At 49.5% G+C, this 19,423-nt stretch overlaps 5 protein-coding genes across 5 annotated transcripts; 2 read left to right on the top strand and 3 right to left on the bottom strand.

The window, feature by feature from the left end:
• The first annotated feature begins 681 nt into the window (after positions 1 to 681).
• On the top strand, positions 682 to 6,561 carry EDB82DRAFT_26359 (uncharacterized protein). Its single transcript, XM_025731505.2, has one exon. The coding sequence runs from the start codon at positions 939 to 941 to the stop codon at positions 6,411 to 6,413; it is 5,475 nt and encodes a 1,824-aa protein (XP_025590523.2). The 5' UTR covers positions 682 to 938; the 3' UTR covers positions 6,414 to 6,561.
• Positions 6,562 to 6,709: 148 nt separating this feature from the next.
• Positions 6,710 to 7,489, bottom strand: EDB82DRAFT_543024 (ubiquinone biosynthesis protein COQ7-domain-containing protein; the record flags this gene model as incomplete). The annotated part of the gene is made up of 2 exons (XM_025731506.1): positions 6,710 to 7,243; positions 7,295 to 7,489. The coding sequence occupies 2 exons, from the start codon at positions 7,487 to 7,489 to the stop codon at positions 6,710 to 6,712; spliced, it is 729 nt and encodes a 242-aa protein (XP_025590524.1).
• Positions 7,490 to 7,616: 127 nt separating this feature from the next.
• On the top strand, positions 7,617 to 10,198 carry EDB82DRAFT_484585 (uncharacterized protein). The gene is made up of 4 exons (XM_025731507.2): positions 7,617 to 8,149; positions 8,283 to 9,007; positions 9,058 to 9,194; positions 9,250 to 10,198. Exons 1-4 carry the CDS (start codon positions 7,965 to 7,967, stop codon positions 9,997 to 9,999), a joined length of 1,797 nt encoding a protein of 598 aa, XP_025590525.1. The 5' UTR covers positions 7,617 to 7,964; the 3' UTR covers positions 10,000 to 10,198.
• On the bottom strand, positions 10,199 to 12,139 carry EDB82DRAFT_484582 (PLC-like phosphodiesterase). Its single transcript, XM_065608225.1, has 5 exons — positions 11,701 to 12,139; positions 11,447 to 11,640; positions 11,174 to 11,353; positions 11,012 to 11,116; positions 10,199 to 10,923 (listed from the first exon to the last, which is right to left on the bottom strand). The coding sequence occupies exons 1-5, from the start codon at positions 11,912 to 11,914 to the stop codon at positions 10,390 to 10,392; spliced, it is 1,227 nt and encodes a 408-aa protein (XP_065465418.1). The 5' UTR covers positions 11,915 to 12,139; the 3' UTR covers positions 10,199 to 10,389.
• Positions 12,140 to 12,429: 290 nt separating this feature from the next.
• On the bottom strand, positions 12,430 to 15,455 carry EDB82DRAFT_550075 (fungal-specific transcription factor domain-containing protein; the record flags this gene model as incomplete). The annotated part of the gene is made up of 2 exons (XM_065609564.1): positions 12,430 to 14,923; positions 14,975 to 15,455. 2 exons carry the CDS (start codon positions 15,453 to 15,455, stop codon positions 12,744 to 12,746), a joined length of 2,661 nt encoding a protein of 886 aa, XP_065465417.1. The 3' UTR covers positions 12,430 to 12,743.
• Positions 15,456 to 19,423: the final 3,968 nt, after the last annotated feature.

Here is a 19,423-nt window from a genome sequence, read left to right as displayed (position 1 = left end):
AGTAGTAGTAGTAGTAGTAGTAGTAGTCATCTCCAACGAGTCGATCTCTATTTCTTATTGAAACGCATCTGTGAAGAGGTATCCGAGTACGTGCGTACGGATAAAAATGTCGAGATACGCGGGAGGCGCTGCGGGCGTTGGACCAACTCGTTTCAGGGCCCCCAGCCTAGCCAGTCTAGGTCCTAGCCAGGATTTTCAGGGAGCGCCTATGGAAACGTAGCGTCTGGAGCGTTGATGAACATCCCCTACAAACCCCGCCATGCCGCTTCTAGTCGGGTAACCCATGGCATGAGCCTGCATGATGGATCCTGTCCTTTCTCCATTCCCAAATTCGACAAACAGGTAACCCGGTCCGATCGTCTAATACGTGACTGACGTGACAAGGATGTGACTTTGGCTTTATCCCAAAAATTCGGGATCTCATCTCGACAATAGTTACGAAGCAAGGGATTATAAATTCCCCTTCGATCCTAACCCCTAAGGTACTGTCAATCACAGGTCTCGTGACGACTAAGTCGTTCCATGTAAACTTGTTTTTGCAACCACCACAGATACATACGTCTCTAAAACAATCTTGGCCCGTTGTCCTTCACCCTCTGGGTATACAACCGATCGACCGCTTGTTTTAGTTCGTCACCACCTTTCACAGCGCGACCAACCTACTACCTACTACGTACGTGCGACGCTTGGAAAGAACGAACCCCCTTTTACCAACCGCCCGCTTCTGTCAAACACAACAAATCGCAGATAAAACCTGTATTCAACAGAGTCAAATTAATTCTGGCTTCCTTTTTCAGCATGTTTGCATTGGTTGCGGCAATCGATCAAACATTAAAGTCTTTCAGCTTGCTTGTTGTCTTCAACTAGTCTAGCTGAGTATCACTACAATACCTCAGTATCTATACTGCAGCCAATAAACTCGATCGCGACGAACCGTCATGACACAACACCGACGAGACGAGAACGTCTCTCCTATGGACCTCACTCCTCGAACGGTTTCCCCCTCGAGCTCCAAGTTTCAACTCGCACCCGCTCCTACGTCCAGAGCAAACCCCGATACTCTAGTGCCTCCTATAAATGTCAAAGTCTCAGGTTCGCCGGACGCCCTTGATTCCACCACAGAAACAAATCGATCATCAAATACATTGAAACATGGCCACGATTCGGCACCTTCATCGGCTGTACCCAAGTCGACTCCAGCTTCAACTAAGTCGCTGAAAGACCATGGCATAAACGATCGAGATTTTGGCCTTGCAACTGATCCTGAGGGACAAGATCATGCCCAGGCACTTTCCAGACGAAGCATACAGCTCACTGGTGCTGACGGCCTTGACACCCCCCCTACATTTACCAGAGGTAACTCGTGGGAAGAACCGGACACTCCAGGCAAATCTCGCGGGGCTTCTTTGATGTCCAAACTCAAGGCACTTACCAACACCAGTGGCTTACCGACCCCAAAACCACCGACCGTTGCCGGTCCCTCTAGTCAAGGTATTCAATCGAATCTCAATACTCCGACACGGCCGAACCGAGGTATCCCAGGGACTTTGACAGAGGAAGACACGGACGCTGACGCTGACGCGGAGGAGACTGCTGATGAAGGCAACCCTGAAGATGGGAAGCAGAAAAAGAAGAAGCAGAAGAGGATGATGCGTCGCACGAAGAAAACAAACGCTTCGACTCCAGGAACTCCAAGGCGATTTGCAGCCGATACAGATGTACTGGATACCTTTGACCAATTGGTAAAGCGACGCGCAAGCATGCCCGATGCAGCCCACGAGTATGGCGTCTCAGAGGGCGAAGGTCGAGATCGCTTGGGAATGTCCTTCCGCCGGGGAAATTCCTGGATGACATCCGCCATGCGGCCTCCTGGCGAGGAGGCCGATGAGGTCGAAAGCCCTGGTGCTGTTGGGCGACGATCAGGCCATGTTCGTCGAATCACAGTATTTGGCGGTGGCGGTGTTTCTGACGGCGATGCCATGACCCCCCGACGTCCCTTCTTCACATCCGAGCGAGCGTCCACCTTTGGCGCTCAAAAATGGAAGCAGGTCAAAAACACACTCAAATTACTGAGGCAGAAGAAGGAAGATCGTTTCGACTACTACAAGTCAGCTGAGTTAATGGCTGAGCTGCGAGCCGGTGCTCCTGCTGTGCTTATGCTAGCCAGCATGATTCAGCGGGATGAACATGGAAACAAGAGAATCCCGGTTCTTCTTGAACAGCTCAAGCTTCGCATTAAAGACAGCTCCCCTATGGAGGATGACGATAAAGATCGCCATTGGCTATTCACCATTGAACTCGAATACGGAAGTGGACCTAGCAGAATGAGCTGGACCATCAGCCGAACACTACGGGATATCTACAATCTGCATTTACGGTACAAGTTTGCTATCAACAACGAAAAGTACATGCCTGGACGTATGGATTTGGGCGGCCGACCGAAGCAGCCAAAGTTCCCCTATTCGGCCTTTCCTTATCTTCGTGGTGCTCGAAAGAAGGGCGAGGAGAGCGACGATGAAGATCAAGTCAGTCTTCGCGGAGATGAAACTGCTGGCGAAGGCACTGCTGCTGAGGCGGCAGGAAATGGTGTCTTCAGCGATCCCGAAACACTGAATGGCATTCCGCGAAGAAAGTCACGTAATTTCTTAGGCATGGGCCCAAGACGCAGGTCAACAGGCATCACCGATCCTGGTGAAATGTCTAACACCGAGGGCCCAGGAATGCCTGTTATGGACATGGCAACGAGGAGACAGCGCTATGTTGAGAAACAGCGACGCATTTTGGAGAAGTATCTCTCTGAGATGATAAGATGGCTCATGTTCAGAGCTGACAGCAACCGACTCTGCCGCTTCCTCGAGCTCTCTGCCCTTGGCGTTCGACTTGCTGCCGAGGGCAGCTATCATGGAAAGGAGTGTTATCTTCATATTCAACCCTCAAAGGGCCTTGACTTCCGCCGTGCACTGACACCAGCCAAGGTCGTTTCTCGGCGCAGCCGAAAATGGTTCCTCGTCCGACAAAGCTACATTGTATGTGTTGAATCTCCTGAGAATATGAATATTTTTGATGTGTATCTGGTCGACTCTAAGTTCAGCATTTCTTCGAAGAGAGGCAAAGTTAAGGCAATTGATTCCAACGAGAAGAAGGCTGAAATCGACTTGACTGTGGAGGCACCCCCTGACAAGCATCACACTATGACCTTGCGTTCTTCTGAGCGCAAGATCCGCCTCTTCTCTCGCAACCAGTCCGTTATGAAGCAGTTTGAGGATTCGATCAATCAGATGCTTAAGCAGACACCTTGGTATCAGGAAAAGCGCTTTGATAGCTTCGCTCCGGTGCGGACCAACGTGTTTGCTCAATGGCTCGTCGACGGTCGCGACTACATGTGGAATGTCTCCAGAGCTATCAATATGGCTCGCGATGTCATCTACATCCATGATTGGTGGCTGAGTCCTGAACTGTACATGCGAAGACCGGCAGCCATTAGCCAGAAGTGGCGCCTGGATCGACTTCTACAGAAGAAGGCTAGAGAAGGCGTCAAGGTCTTTGTTATTGTTTACCGAAACGTCGAGGCCGCCATTCCAATCGATTCGGAGTACACCAAGTTCTCCTTGCTGAACCTCCACCCTAACATCTTCGTTCAAAGATCTCCTAACCAGTTCAAGAAGAATCAATTCTTCTTTGCTCATCATGAGAAGATCTGTATTGTGGATCACGATGTAGCCTTTGTAGGAGGCATTGATTTGTGCTTTGGACGTTGGGACTGCCCTCAGCATCCAATCGTTGACGATAAGCCAACTGGTTTTGAGATATCCGAGACGCCCAAAGATGCAGAGCACTGCCAACTGTTTCCCGGTAAAGACTACTCGAATCCTCGTGTACAGGACTTTTTCAGACTCAATGAGCCATATGAAGAGATGTACGATCGAACCAAGGTACCTCGAATGCCTTGGCACGATGTAGCCATGCAAGTCGTTGGCCAGCCTGCAAGAGATTTGACACGCCACTTTGTTCAGCGTTGGAACTATTTGCGCCGAGGACGCAAGCCCACTCGACCCTTGCCCTTTCTGCTTCCCCCTCCGGACGCAAACATAGACGAACTGAAAGAGCTTGGGCTTACTGGAACATGCGAAGTTCAGATCTTGCGATCCGCCTCCACATGGTCTCTGGGCATCGAACAGACCGAACACAGTATCCAGAACGCATATATTAAGATGATAGAGGAGTCAGATCACTTTGTCTACATGGAGAACCAATTCTTTATAACAAGCACTGAAGCATACAACACCCGAATTGTGAACCGTATTGGAGACGCTCTAGTTGAACGTATCATCCGGGCCCACGAGAACGACGAAGACTGGCGTTGTGCCATTGTTATCCCTCTGATGCCTGGCTTCCAAAACACAGTCGATGAACAGGAGGGCACGAGTGTTCGTCTCATCCTCATGTGCCAATACGCAAGTATCTGCAGAGGCGAACAGTCCATCTTTGGCCGACTCAGAGCCGCTGATATCGAACCTGAGGATTACATCAGCTTCTACTCGCTTCGCCAGTGGGGAATCATGAGCAACGATGTCCTTGCCACCGAGCAACTCTATATTCATGCCAAAACAATCATTGTCGATGATCGAGTGGCTCTTATCGGCTCTGCCAATATCAATGAGCGATCAATGCTGGGCAGTCGTGATTCTGAGTGTGCCGCGATAGTTCGGGATACTGACATGATCAACTCGACCATGGCTGGAAAACCCTACAAGGTTGGCCGTTTCGCCCATACACTCCGTCTCCGACTAATGCGAGAGCACTTGGGTCTGGATGTTGATGAAATCCTGGAGGAAGAACGCCAGGAAGAGCTCAACCGCCAAGATTTTGAAAAGGAGATGGAACAGATCTACGAAGAGGAGGACAACGGCCCCTCTGACCCCTCAAGACTATCTGCCAAGCGCCCTGAACCCCCGCGCATCCCCAGCATCAATCACGACCTCGATGCTGCCGTTGAAATTGAAAAGAGCAGCAGTAGCAGCAGCAACAGCAGCCACGGTAGCAATCTCGAAGCGGAAGGCACAGCCATAAATGGACCGGAGAGCAAAGTGAAGCATGAGTTGGATGTGACTGGCTATGGTCCTGATCGTTGGAAGAGTGCTGAGAAGTCCGGCCTCGATGCTGGCCGTGACTCTGTTATCATAAATGGTAGGGAAGTCCTCGTCAACAATATCAGCAACGAAGGCAAGGGGACACTACAGTCACCTGCGGAAGCCCAGCCACATGTCCCTCAACCTGATAATAGGTATCTCGACCCTGGAAACCACAACGACGGCCTCCCACCCATGCCTGCCTTGAACCGCCGTACCACAGATCAACTTGGCCTCCCTCGTCCTGCGCAGCTACCGTCTTTACCAATTAGCGACGATACTGATATCGGTGGCCCCCCGTTACACATCGACCCCGAGACAGGAAAGCCGGTCAATGGTGTATTCCACCCTATGGCTGCAGATATTCAACTGGCACACATCGACAAAAATTGCATGATCGATCCGGTGAACCCCAACTTCTTCGATGAGATCTGGAATCGTGCTGCCCAAAATAATACCAAGCTTTATCGCCGGGTATTCCGCTGCATGCCTGATTCGGAGGTCAGTACTTGGGCTGAGTATAATGCGTATACTGCATATGGAGACAGGTTCCGCAAGAGCATGGAACCAGGTCAATCCAGAGGTGAAGACTCTGAGTTCCCTCCTTCCTCAAGACACCGCAACTCCACAGCTGGCGGGGCAGGCGTCAGCGCACCAGGACCAGAGGTGATGGCTAAGGCCGCTGAGGCAGAGGCGGAGAAGGCGTTAGGAAAGCTGACCGAGAAAATGCCCCTTGGTGGACACCATGAAGAGGATAGGATCAAGATTGTTATTCCTGATGAGGGCTATGATGGTCGCGACGAGAAGAAGACAATGAAAGATGGTGAAGCCCTCTCATCACGACCTAACACTGGACTAGACACGGAGAGTGCTGTTGATGCCCAGCATCACGTTGAGGCACCGTCCCCTGTATATTCACCTGGAGACACCCCCTTCCCAGCTTTCGATGGAGGTAGCAATGGGAGGTTCCTAGAGCCTCAAGCAGGCACCAAGGATCGAGAGAGGCGAACTACTTTCTCTACTCTCGAAAAGCCATCTTCAAGGGACACCAACGCTCCTCCACCTGGACAATTAGGTTCAGTGAAGCGTAGGCGTCGCGCAACCACTAAGAACAGTCGACGCGGTTTCAGTATAGACGACATGCCCAGCCGAGGACAGGCCGAGGAGCTTCTCAATATGGTACAGGGGAACATCGTCCAATTCCCGTACGACTGGCTCCTCACTGAGGAGCAGAATGGAAATTGGGGCTACCAAGTAGATGGCGTTGCACCCCTGGCTATCTAGTAAGTCTATCCCCGCAACCATTATTGTCAACGATGCTAACCAGCCACAGTAACTAAACTTAACTGTCCCTAATACTGCATTATCTGAGTGGTGTTTTTAAATATTTGAGTGTGCGCTAGAGCATTGCATGGAGTCGATTAGGTGTTTTGATTATTATCGCAAGAAAAGGATTCAATGGGCATGATCGTCTTCTAGCACACGGGGTTTCCTTCTATCCGCTCGTCCTATATATACACGCTCCATAACTAGACTCACCCATACGTCTATATTACAATTTTAATACTAGCATTTTCAACCTACACTCTTTCACTGACCCAGATAGCACCCCGACAGCCGGCCCGGATGACGCCGGTAAGGAGCCAATGTGGCTCGGCCTTTTGTGCATCATGCTCAACCGCGTGATCTAGATGCTCCAGTTCCTCGTCTCGAATCACTCGAAGGGTTTTGACAAGGCTCGACAATTCCTCGCCAACTTCATACCCTTCAGCCTCCCATTGCGTAACCATCTCTAAAAGGGTTCGGATCTGTTCGTTGTAATGACCACCAATCTCGGTTTCAACAGCCTCCGTGCAAGCCATGGCAGCTTCGTAGCCCATCATAGCGGTTGACCAACCTAGACCAGTAGCCATAACGGACCACAGGGGGTACATGGCAGTAGGTCGGACACGGTGTTTGTGGATAAGACTGTTGAACGTTTTGAAGTGACCGTCTTCCTGGTCGTACATGTGTGCCATCAGCTTGCGGAGGTGTGGCTTTGAGTGGACAAGAATGGGCGACTGGGCGGCATAGATGAGAACGGCAGCAAGCTCGCCAGCCTGGTTGACACGAAGCTAGGAGCATGTCAGCCGTCAACTAATACAGGATAGACTTGGAAAGCATACAGCAGAGTCGAGAAAGTCACGTTGCTCTTGTGTGAGTGGTTTAAGATTTTTAGGAGTTTTGGAAGACTCGTTTGATACAACAGTTTGAACATTTGCTGTCGACGTAATAGTACGAATGTATGGCCTGCAAAGTGTTGGTGTTGAGCGTGCCCCAATAGAGCGCATAGGTCTCATCAGAGACCTAGATGAAGCCATGGTTGTAATTGCTACAAAGTCCTCAAACTGCTTCTTTGTTGCCCATTAATCGCGGATCTTGAATCGGACGACAAATTATGACGGCGTCCAATATCTCATCAGGCACAGCGACTCTAGCCGGATTAAAGCCTTTCCGTACCGTGCACCAGCCACACACGTGCGACGGCATGACATAGCCTTTGACCAATAAGATTTGCCTAGGAACTACGAACTCAGAACAGGCTGAGAAAGAGCAAGCTATTCAGCTCTTTCACTTTTGGCACAAACAGCTTTTTGTTCTCTACCATCAACAATTGTCTTTCTCATCGCTTCAACGCCCCGTGCGCACATTTGCGCATCTTTTTGGATCCCTTTCATCCCCGAAATTCCTTCTTTTTCATCCAGACACGCGTATTACGCGACTACGTCTTTACACGACTGCTATCCCCTGAATTATTGCGCTGCAGGTCCTCGTTGACCTACGACAGAGATCGCCATGTCTGACGTTGAAGATGACCTTCTCGATCTTGCGGGTAGATCCTCGGACGATGAGGGCTCTGACAACGGAAGCAGAAGGGAATCAGCGTCGCCGCCGCCAGTAAAGAGAAGCGGTTCTAAGAGGGAAACCGAAAGCAAGGCGCGTCGAGGAGGTGCCGATGATTCTGAGGAGGAAGGCGAGGCGTAAGTCAACTCCTTCGTTGGGTAGTGCACGGGTTGGGTTTGGTACTGGGTAGATCGCTCGGACTTTCTCCTGTTTTCCAGTCATCCCGTTTTCTACCATTCGTCCGCCCTTTGCTGACCTATTCTTGTTTAGGTCTTCTGCCCCCGGAACGCCAAACTCGCTCGAGTCCGCGCCTATGGATGAATCCGATTCTGACGCTGAGCCATCACGAGGACGAGCTGCCGCTGCGGATGATGACGATGAGAACTACCCAGTCGACGGTCGATACAGGAGTCAGAAGGAGAAGGCAGAGATTATGGCCCTACCAGAACTCGAGCGCGAGCAGATCATTGCTGATCGAATGACTGAGATCGAGCGCCAGCGCCAGAACCGTCTACTTCGTCAAATGGTTAGCAACATGGAGAATGAAGAGCGCAAGCAGGTTAAGAAGAAACGGAGCGCTGGAACTGCCGAGTTGGAAGATGGTGACCGAAAGGCTTCACGACCGCGCACGGAGACAAAGAGGGAAACTGCAATGGATTCGCTGCGTCAAGCCAAGGCTGAAAAGGCACGCCGACGGGAGGATCTTGAGAAACGGAAGGACAACTACTCATCGCGCCGAGGTGATTCCGGAGCTGAAGACAGTGATGACGACTACAACCGCGGACGTTCACCTACCCCCGACGTTGACGAGGTACGCGATCAGCCACCGGCTGAGCTGCGTGACTATGACCGTGTTCGACTGGGACGAAATGAGTTTGCCCAAGTCTGCTTCCACCCTGGGTTCGAGCAAGGCATCATCGGATGCTATATCCGCATCGCTCTAGGGCCGCACCCTGAGACGGGCATAGAGCAGTATCGCATGGCTGTGATCAAAGGTAAGAAACGACGAGGATGATGTTATGTATATTACTGACGTCGTTCGCAGGCTTCTCGACCAGCCGACCTTATGCCATTCAAGGACCCCAAGGTGTGCTGGTTACTGATCAATACGTAAAGGCGGCGCATGGCAAGGCAATTAAAGAGTTTCCTTTCATCGCCGCCTCGAGTGGAAAGTTCACAGATGTATGATTGACATGAATCTGTCATCAAGATTATTTAATACTGACTTGACCAACAGAGTGAACTCAACCGGTATAAGGTCACATGCCATAACGAGGGCGTGACTCTTCCAACCAAGGCGTATTTGACTGATAAAGTCGACGACATTAACAGACTGATTAATCACTCGTGGACTTCTGAGGAGATCAAAACCCGGCTGGCTCGAATCAGTGATTTGAAACGTCGGTTTGACCCAGCCGAGCGAGAGCGTATTGCCAAACTACTCGACGAAGCAAGACAACGTGGTGACGATGACAGAGCCGAGGAGTTGCAGGAGGAACTTGACAACCTCGGCTCCCAGCGTTTGGCGTTTAGGACGAGCTTGGGGTCATCGAAGCATTCGGACGAACCCAAGGTACAAAGCGAACAAGACCGTCTGGCTGAGCGTAACCGTGAAAACCGGCGTTTGAACGCGGAGGCAGTACGGAAGGCCCAATTGAAGGAGAAAGCTAAGTCGAAAGAGATTGAGGCAGCTCTTAAACGTGGCGAGACATATCAAGGCGACATGTCGAGGCGACTACGGACCAAGGCCAAGTTTGTTCACGATGCTAATGAAAAGGTGGAACAAAAGTCAGCAGCAAATGGTAGTGGGGCCATTACTCCTGGAAACAACACATCAAAGCCGGCGGCTAAGTCTCAACTACTACCCCATCTGGTGAAGTTGCAAGAAGAGAAGCATAAGGAGAAGGGCATTCCGACAATCCACAAACCTCTGATGGACGACGACGTGATTGGGTCACTGGACCTGGATATTGATGTTGAAATTTGAGGGAACAGAGAAAGGTTAGACACAGAAGCGTGATAAGAAGCGATTTTCGGTTGTATATTTATTGATTTGTTTATTCGACGGGTAAAGCAAAAAAGGTAGGGGCGGGTTGCATCTCATCTTCCACGAAAACTCACCTGGAGGTGATAACTAGACATGTGCTACTACTTGACAAATAAACTATTATAATTTTGATAAGAACCACAAGGATTCGTGAGTACTGCCTGCTCTAATGACCATGGCAAGGTGGCTCAAGCCTAATCAGACTGACGCTCTATCTATCATACTCTGTTTCTATTCCCAGTTCCCTCCGACTATACCTTTAGAAGCTTGGATAGTGTCATCTCTAATCGCATTCATCTCGCCAAGTTAATTGTATATAACGTCCTCTGCCTACTCCTTATCTAGCGTCCGACGGTCTTTAAGAAAATCAAATTTGCCTTGCATTCTCCTCACAACATGGTAGACAATCATCAGTGCTTGGGTGACTAGCACAAAGGCGATGGTTTCGGCCTTATCTTTGACCCTTTGAGCCAATGCTAGGTCGGATCTGACGAGCTTGCCATCCATCTCATCCTCAAACTTTTCGCATACCCCAAGGTACAAACGTGGATCATCAGTGATCACACCGTCGATAAGTGGCGGTCCTTGTACGTTCCTATTAGGAGGCTTCGGGTGACTTAGATTCTGACGGATGCACCATTCCATACGACGAGGCTGGTTAACGGTCCATGTCATAAGAAGCTTGTCAGTTCGTTGGAGCCCTCGTAAGAATAGCTTGCCCGAAGGGCCAACGAGGGTATTCTGGTTGAGATTGAAACCGAGGTTCGGGATTTTAAGGAAGTGGTGTGAGTATAGAAGAGAGGCGCTGATATGAGCTAGAGGATAGGTCGGGAGTTGACTACGTGCGGCCTGTAGGAATGAAGCCTATTGAGTCATGTCAGCTGCAAGCCAGAACAGACTCATGAATGAATGTGTTGCAACTTGTGGGCGTAAGTGTAGAGAAGCAACTCACGTTCCAACATCCAAGTACAATACGCTGATCCCATGACACCGGCCCCTGGACGCTATCCAATATTCTTGCAATAGCCGCCATCAGGTCTGCAGGGTTATCATTGAGCTGAAAAACTTGGATCAGCTTCTGTTTCGTGGAGCATGCTGGTATTGATCATGATACCTTGATATCTAGAACAACCCAGATCTTTTCTAATTCGGGCTCGGCCAACCATTCAAGGAAGTCTTTAAGTCGCGGCATGGGCTCATGGGGCTCGGATACTGTACGCACAGTGCTGAGATATTCCCACGAGCATTCTGCAATACGTGCGTTTACCCCGAAGCAACGCTTTAGCGATGGATCCTACCTACAGATCAGATGAGCCCAGTATAGTCGGTCAGGGCAAGGGTAGATTGGCATTTTGTAGCGACCAATGGGTGTCGAGGTTTGACTTACATGTGATATAACGGCTATACCATCAGAAGAGAGATGCACGTCTGTCTCTATAGCATGCGCCCCGGCTGCAACTGCACCTCGGAAGGCAGCCATTGTGTTTTCTGGCCAGTCGACCTTTGCGCCGCGATGAGCAATCGCCTGTGGAAGTCGACGGGAGGGATCCCTCAGTGATGGACGTGCGACAGCCCACGGCGCTGTGGTACGGATATCATTTAGAGGTGTTGCGTGCTGCAGAAGCTTGCTTTGTCTCTCACCTTGAGGGACAGCCGCTGACTGGGCATCCTTGTTAGCAAGAACTCGTCTTTGCGTCGTCATTGTAGTCGTTGATCGTGGAAATTGATAAAGGTTCTTCGGTGGGAGAATTAGAGAAGCTGCTTCAACTGCCCTCCCGCAATAACGTCCCCAGCAATGGAGTGACCAAGAGAACCGACGAAAACACCTTTTGTGATTAAGGTATCCCGTATTCATCGATCCTAGAGACGGCAAGACATAGACATGGACACTATTGCCCTGTCATGTGTCATGGTTAATGGATCCTTCCCCATTAATTAGATCCACCGCCAGAAGGGAAAGCAACAGATCTACGTTGGTAGGTACAGCACGGCACAGGCTGTAGTTAGAGACGTCATTCCAAGCAAATACATGCACGGCCACAGTGTACTTTCACTAGCCTCGTTTGACCACAGGTGCCTTTTCAGCTTGCGAGCAGTACAATTGTGACACCGTTTGCAGATTCCGTACTTCAGTCAAGCTTTCCTTGGCCACGTCTTGTCGACTTGTACATACTTTAAATGTAACCTTGAGGTACCGCAATGTACATAGCTCTGTTGTCCGCGTTAAACGATGCCGAGGCAGTGGATCTGACAAGGGACGATAACTGGTGTCACGCCACTCAGATAATTCGAAATGATTGCAATGCTTGTTTCATTGTAGTAATATACAGCAAGCCTGCAACTAGGTACCCTAGCCTCGCTGCATTGTGAGGTTTGTCTTTGGACTCTCTATTCACTGTTAAACCGGCGAGGATTGGAGTCAATAATAATAGACAATGCCTGACGAATCCATGTCCTAGATATTGAAGTGAAATTGATCAGATATTTAAACTCTTAATCCAATAATAATAATAATAATAATAATAGAGACCCACTGGAAAGCCCCAGCTGTCTCTCAAATATCATAAAATCGTTTCAACTTTCATAAACCAAAGTCAACGCTATCAAGTTAACCAAGTGCCTGAACGCCCAATTTTTAACAACACCACCAACCCAAGGTATCATATTCTTTTTTAACGCCACAACTAAATAGGAAACGTATCCATTCGGTCAGAAATCACATATCCTTCGTGGCCGTGCTGCTGGGCCACCATGTGGTTGTGGTAGTCAACACTGTCAACGCTCAATCCTAGTTCCGAGGGGCCAACCTCCTCACCCGAGCTAAGGCTTTCATCACTCATGCTGAGGACGCTTTGAGGAGGTTGCGGATTGTTTCCAAACTCGGTGATATTGAAGCCGCCTAGGTCCCAGTTGTCAGGAGGCCAATCGCCACAGTTACTTACAGCGATCGCACTCTCATTAACAAGTCCCTGCCCACCGTAGATGGCATCGTAAACATTGTTCATGCCACCATCCATTGACCCTAGAAGGGTCTCCCATTCAGTCGTCGAAACTCCATTAATTTTCGCGGCAGCCATAGAAGAATTCACAACCATATGGTTGGTCTGAGGCGTCACTCCAGAATGAGAGTGCATGCGGCTCTGGTGGGGTGAGAGCGGCTGCGGTGACTGCGAGGGGTGGGCGAAGGGCATGAAGTCGAGGTTGCGAGACAGAGGTGAAGCCTCGCGCTCAGGTCTGGGAGATGCCGACATACGATGACCTCGCCGAGCCACATGAGCCTCGGTATGGAGGTTGTCAAAAGACTGACGAGACCGAGCACGGTAAACATCGGGTCGAGACTCAGTTTCACATGGCATCGTCATGCGACGCATCCTCTCCTGGTGGTCGATAAGGTTGCTCTCGCTGGATGCAGCGGCCGAGAGCTGACCGAAAGGATAGGCTGTGTTTCTCTTCTTTTTGGACTTCGAGACGGCTCCGGTTGGTGGCGAGCCTCGGTTAGAAATTGGCGCAGACACCTCACGTGAAGTGTGCATCGGCGAGCCAGCGGATTCGTCAACAGTGACAAGCATACTGGCCACACGCTTGAAGTCGAACGACCCAAAGGCATCCGCCTTCTCCAAGATGTGGATCACAGAATTTACCAACCGTTCGTCATCGCGCATTATCTTACTGTCTTGTTTGAGATCAATTGAGTGGTAGAGCAACGTCATGCCGCAGATCACCAGTAGATCAGTCTTGTTCAGGCAGAATGAGAAAGTCATGCCACGCTCTTCAAGCAGCTGAAGAATCTGAACAATGTGCTTACTCGATGATCCGATTGATATCAGGGCTGATGCCGCCTTGGAACCTAGACTGGAGCCAACGGCAGGACGATAGATGAGCGTGCGGATGTAGTAATAAGCCAGAGCTAATAGAGGCGAGCGACTGCCAGTCACATCTGTTGACGGTTTGTCTTGAACAAAGTTGAGTCTCAGATGAGAAGGCAGCTGATGGTACCAAGCATCCAGCTCACTCTCAAGAGAAGCCATCTGTTGAAGAGATATCTCGTAGGAGCTTGAGGCGGGGTAGTTCTTCTCTAGTACCTTGGCAAGAATTCGCGTCGCACGAAACAGGGCCAGTGCATTAGACAAGCGAGTATACTCGCCAGGGAGAGTAGGCTGAAAGCCTTTCTCAGTCACATACTCATCGTCGGTGTCGCATGGGTATTCAGTCTGGATTTCGTCCTCTTTGAGAAGCTTGGGAAGACCAAGAGTAGCAGCAGAGAAACAGTCGAGAGTGTAGAGAGTCCAGAAGACCTTCTTGCGGGTCTCGATTGTCAGAGCACCGAAAGAGAATCTCTTCTGGCTCTGATGCAAGCCCAGACGATGAGAGAGACTGACGGCAATGGCCTTGTAGTGTTGAAGTCGCTTGTAATCGGCACGTATTGTGCAGTAGAGAAGAGAAAGAGTAAGGCATTGTAGGGTATTCATTGTATTCTCCATCGAAATAGCTTCAAGAGCAGCCTGCCATTGTTGCTCACAGGCGACAAGTTGGGAGAGATCGGGGTTTTCTGATGAGAGGCCAGCAATGCTGAAGACAAGGTAGAGTTGTGCAAGCTTGTGGCCGCTCTTGACTTTTTCTGGGTCGGCAACAAACTCCTCGTAGACATGTAGAAACGTGGGTTTGTGGAGGATAGGGAAGAGAGGTGCCCACTCTTGGAAGTAAACGTTGACACAGCGGTCCGAGAAGATGCGAGGAGGAGCTACGAGGGACTGCTCAGAGGACTTGTGACCAAGGGGCTTGCAGCCTTGGACATGCAAGAACGCTTCCGTGTTGAAGTCGGTGCTGGGCTTTCCGGCTTCTTGGATTTTACGCTTGAAGGCGTCTGTTGGGTACGTTAGTTCAGGTCGATTGGAAAACCATGAAGGGAAATTACCTATAAACATGCGACCACTGGATGCGCCCATGAAGTAAGAGTCAGAATTCTCAACCCCGAGTAATAAAGGCGCTGCCTGTACACGGAAGGTGTCCTCCTTTGTAACTTGGGCTTCGTTCCGGGGTTCTGGGACAGCAGGGCTGCTAACAGGCATGGAAAGACTTGATCGGTTGCCGTGGATCTTGGAAAGCATATCGATCTTTTCATCCTTCTCGTCTAACAAATCCTTGAGCTCCCGAAGTTCACTTTCTAATTGTCGCACGCGTTCCTCTAAAGATTCGGTATATCCACGAGGGAATGCGCGACGGCTGAGTTTATCGCTTGTTCGACATTCAAAGCCGACATTGGCGCACTGGGAACATGTTGGGCGTATTCCGTCACAGCGGATCTTTTTGCTTCTGCATCGATCACAAGCCTGGGCAATCCGGCTCTGAGAGCTAGTGCCCACCTTGATGACCTTCATGGGAAGAATTCCGGGCATTTTGGTGATTATATATGATTGTGAATGTGTCGTATCGTATTATTATGGAGTTGTATGAGAGAAGCGGCGGGATTGCCGAGAGAAAAGCGATGACAGGTCGCCAGGATTGCTTTATTCCCTAGGTATTTATTATATTTTGCGATATCGTGTCTTTCCTGTCGCCAACTGAGTCACTCACGATTAAATCGTGAAAATCGGAGTTTTCGAATGTTTCCGGTATTGTGTACCTGGCTGGGTAGGTAGATATGGAATAGCCGAGGTCTTTAAATCACAGCCCAGCAATTTAGGTGATAGACTAAGTGAGTGAAGGTGAGTTGTGAGTGGATGATTTGATTGGTGGGGTTTAGGTAAAATCGTGGTATAAAGTATAGACGTATGGATATCTTGGATGGAGAAGACAAGATGATGTGGATATATATATATATAGGTATTGAACAAAGAACAGCCCAAGAGGAAGGAAGGAATATAATGGTAAAGATGAAAGGTAAATTGAGGGAAAAAGATAAGATTCAGGATTCCTGGGGTGGGAAAGAGCAAGATTTAGTAGAAATGAGGAAATGGGAATGGGTTGAGTCTTGTCCTTGAGGGGTGGAGACAGAAGTGGAAATCCTGGGGGAAGACCAGGGCAGGGACGAAGTGGAGGGTCAATGCCATCCTTGCCTGTCTTTTGATGGATGCTTAGCAGCATTGCTAGGCACCACCTACTAGGTACCTAAGCTAAGTTCTATGGGTCCATGAGATGAAGAGACTTATCTTCTGGTACAGGTGCAATCTGCAAATGGGGGCGTCCTCTTGGCGTCCCAATACCAGTCTTTTGGTCTGGGCAACCTGGCCAAGCGTTGACCATGACGATGGGAAAGTTACAGTGTGTGCGAGACGTTGCAGAGCACATGGTTGACGTCTTGTCATGTCCAATAGGCATCTGTTCGATGCAGATGTCGAGCTCGATTGATGGATGCGCCCAGAAAATATACAGTGTGAACTGAGGAGCGGTTCCCACTGGGTTTCCCAAGATTCGTTGCACTAGGTCCCCGAAAGTGGAGGAAGGCAGCTTCGTAGGTACCGAGATGTGCTGTGAGCGCCCAACTTTAGTGGACAGGTACATGCAGTACTTACAGCCGCAGCTGCCGTCCACGATGATCCTAGCGTGGGTTGGGACATCTCAGGGCGTGTTCATAGAAAAACACCTGTAGTTTTAAAACCATCAATACTCGGAATAGGTATTCGACTCTGCCCCCTTTGGGTTGCATCTCAACTCAGTAGTCTACAACTCAGCTTCAACTTAAGTGAGCTCTCAGACCTTTACACCATACCCATGTTTCCTTGGAGGAGAATGGAAATGTCTTGGGAACATAAAGGAGTCGCCAGCGAGTATTTATCAACCAATGCTAGCTCAAGGCCAACCCTACCGAGGTCAAACTGACCCGAGGTAGCATATCCTGGCCTTTTTATGAATATGCATATGTATCTCTCTGTAAGTTGAATCTAGAACGCATTTTCCAAGGTAAAGCCATCATGATATCGATATCAATCCTATCATGTCCATTCATCTCCTGATTACAGCCCGCAGAAGTCCTTTGACCTCCAGGTCTGGAAGTGGCACCACTCGCACGACTCTAGAACACTCCGAAACGTGAACAACAGCCCACTACTTCACACCCTCCCGGCCTTTCCCGCCTCTATGCCAGACCATTTCTTCAAAGACAAACATAGGGTTTCTTACCCCAGATTATTTGAGAATGCTATTGATGTAAGCACTCTTAATCCATGTACCTGGTAAGCCCTCAGAATGAGAATGCGGGGAAACATATTCTGACTGGTATCACCATGTTTTGAGTTGCAATAGTCAGCTGTTCTCCTTCACCTTCATCGTCAAGTAAATCTCCCAAAGTTGGGCTTATGCTTCACTTACTAAACTCACTAAGGAGCAAACTTGGCCTTGGCCTTGACCGCAACAACGTACATCTGGTATGTATTCGGTACCCACCCCCATTGATCCTTCAAGCTGGAAGTTCTAAATTACCGCTGAACTAGAGCTGCTTACTTTCCTCTACTTGTATGTATTCAGGCACACATCACAGCCCTCAGTGCATTAGTTTCTGAGAACACATGGCTACTAGGGTCAATGCTTTTTTTCTTTCCGTGCCGCCCCAAGGTATCCATATGTTTGTCCTGTGTGATACTGTACCAACATTGACCTAGTGTAGACGGAGCGTTTGCTCACTAACTGTCATTACTTGATTCGTCTTGCATCTGTATAACAGACGGAGCCGCAAAGCGGTTCCCCTTTCGGTCACGTACTGGGCGACCCTAACTGTAGGATCCTCCAACAAGCCGCGATGCCCTGCATATCTCAAGAGAGACAGAATGTCACCGTGGTGAATGAATCCTTGACTCCCCCCGCCATATGTTGTAACCCCAGCTTCGATCATGGTAGATTGGCCATACAGTAAGTCCTGGCAATACTGTTAAAGCCAAAAGCTGCGTAGTACCTCGCTGTTTATTTAATTAAATACGGTTGTTGAATCTAGTTGCTTGGTTCTGGTCGGACAAGGCTGGCCACGAAGCCACCACACACTAGATAGTTGACGCTTGAGCCAGTTTTACGTTCCTTCTTGCGAGGTTCCTGACTCAACTGTTGTTCTCCCGTCCTCGCAGATCCTGACGTTTTACATTGCACATACAATCGGCCGTAAAACTGTGTAATTGTGACGCAGGTGAAGGCAAGAAAGGCAAGGAGAAGGCTTCGAATGGACGGGCTGACCTAATTCCAATGCAGTTTACGGTGGTGCAGCGCATATTGACACTAACCAGAGACACGACACCGGTATGCTCACCGCGGTGGAAGTCTGTGAGTATAGTGGGTGTATTGTATAAGGCACCAAGGTGAAGAATCGCCCTGCTGCTTTCCGATTCGTTCATGTAGATCAGACATTTTTGTCCTCGGGCCACCAAGTTGCTGCGGCCCAGGTCCAAGCTTTGAGTCGCGCCTCGAGATTGAGTGCACGTCTGGGCTTCCTAGTTTTCACATCAAACATTGATGTAGCCTTGGAAACAATGCTGGTCTCCTATGTACGTGTGTATGTACTGACTTAGTTTCGAGCCTGCATGTCCCTCCAGGGCTGGGGGAGCCGCAATCGAGAGACCCACATCGGAGCCGCAGTCGTTCACTAGCTGACGCAGATCAAAGGGTGATCCGCAGCTAGGCAATCTTTACCTTTGTTCCTAGTCCTGACCCCGACCTGTCGTACAGTTGGGCCCTGGAATTGTGAATTGTTTTTCGACTACAGACACGTAGGTAGTAGGTAGTGATGGGTTCACGTTGACACGACTCATTAACCAGGACCCATTAACCAAAAAGAAATCAAACCTAGAAAAGGGGGTTTGTCTCATCAGTCTTAATTCAGCTCAACCGCGAATAGCCATCCAAATTTTCTCCTGTAGCCTTCAAGGCCACACCTTCATGAATCGTATCGAATACCAGTGCGGATACAGTCTCCCCATGCCACTCGTTGCAACCACCGACACTGGTCTTTGCAACTAGGAGGCTATTATCCTAAAATAACCACTCCTTTTGAGAAGAGGGCTCGTATCTATTCTCGTCACCCAAGACCCAAATTATGATCTTGAATGCCTATCTGTACTCCGATCACCATTCCTGTGCAATTCATTTCTCGTTAACTAGAAGATGAACCCATCCCATACTTTAGGGGAGGGGTTATGTCTAGTATTGGTTTAGGCGTGAATGTAGTAAGCGGAACTGGCTCTTTTTCATTGTGCTTCTCCACGACAATGCGAGAATAGAGATCGTAGTCTAACAGAACCCAGATGCAGGATAAAAACCTGGGGTTAGACTTTCGATGAATGCAGTGCATCTACTCGGGATATTCCCTGGTCGTATGGCTTGGCTGTTGCCGGAACTAAACTCCCTCACGCTTTGTTGGGTACTCGGGCTGCACAGTGAGCAC

This window comes from Fusarium venenatum (genome assembly GCF_020744135.1).
Source record: "Fusarium venenatum strain MPI-CAGE-CH-0201 chromosome Unknown EDB82scaffold_1, whole genome shotgun sequence".
NCBI lineage: Eukaryota > Fungi > Ascomycota > Sordariomycetes > Hypocreales > Nectriaceae > Fusarium > Fusarium venenatum.
The sequence above is the reverse complement of the archived record's forward strand: the minus strand, read 5'-3'. Positions and strand labels throughout refer to the sequence as shown.

Coding starts and splice junctions, on each gene's coding strand:
- EDB82DRAFT_484585 (XM_025731507.2), top strand. CDS start 7,965: ATGTCTGACGTTGAAGATGACCTTCTCGATCTTGCGGGTAGATCCTCG. Junction 8,150..8,282: donor TCTGAGGAGGAAGGCGAGGC/GTAAGTCAACTC, acceptor ATTCTTGTTTAG/GTCTTCTGCCCCCGGAACGC. Junction 9,195..9,249: donor CGAGTGGAAAGTTCACAGAT/GTATGATTGACA, acceptor CTTGACCAACAG/AGTGAACTCAACCGGTATAA.
- EDB82DRAFT_484582 (XM_065608225.1), bottom strand. CDS start 11,914: ATGAATACGGGATACCTTAATCACAAAAGGTGTTTTCGTCGGTTCTCT. Junction 11,641..11,700: donor GTCAGCGGCTGTCCCTCAAG/GTGAGAGACAAA, acceptor TCCGTACCACAG/CGCCGTGGGCTGTCGCACGT. Junction 11,117..11,173: donor GGGTTGTTCTAGATATCAAG/GTATCATGATCA, acceptor CAAGTTTTTCAG/CTCAATGATAACCCTGCAGA.
- EDB82DRAFT_26359 (XM_025731505.2), top strand. CDS start 939: ATGACACAACACCGACGAGACGAGAACGTCTCTCCTATGGACCTCACT.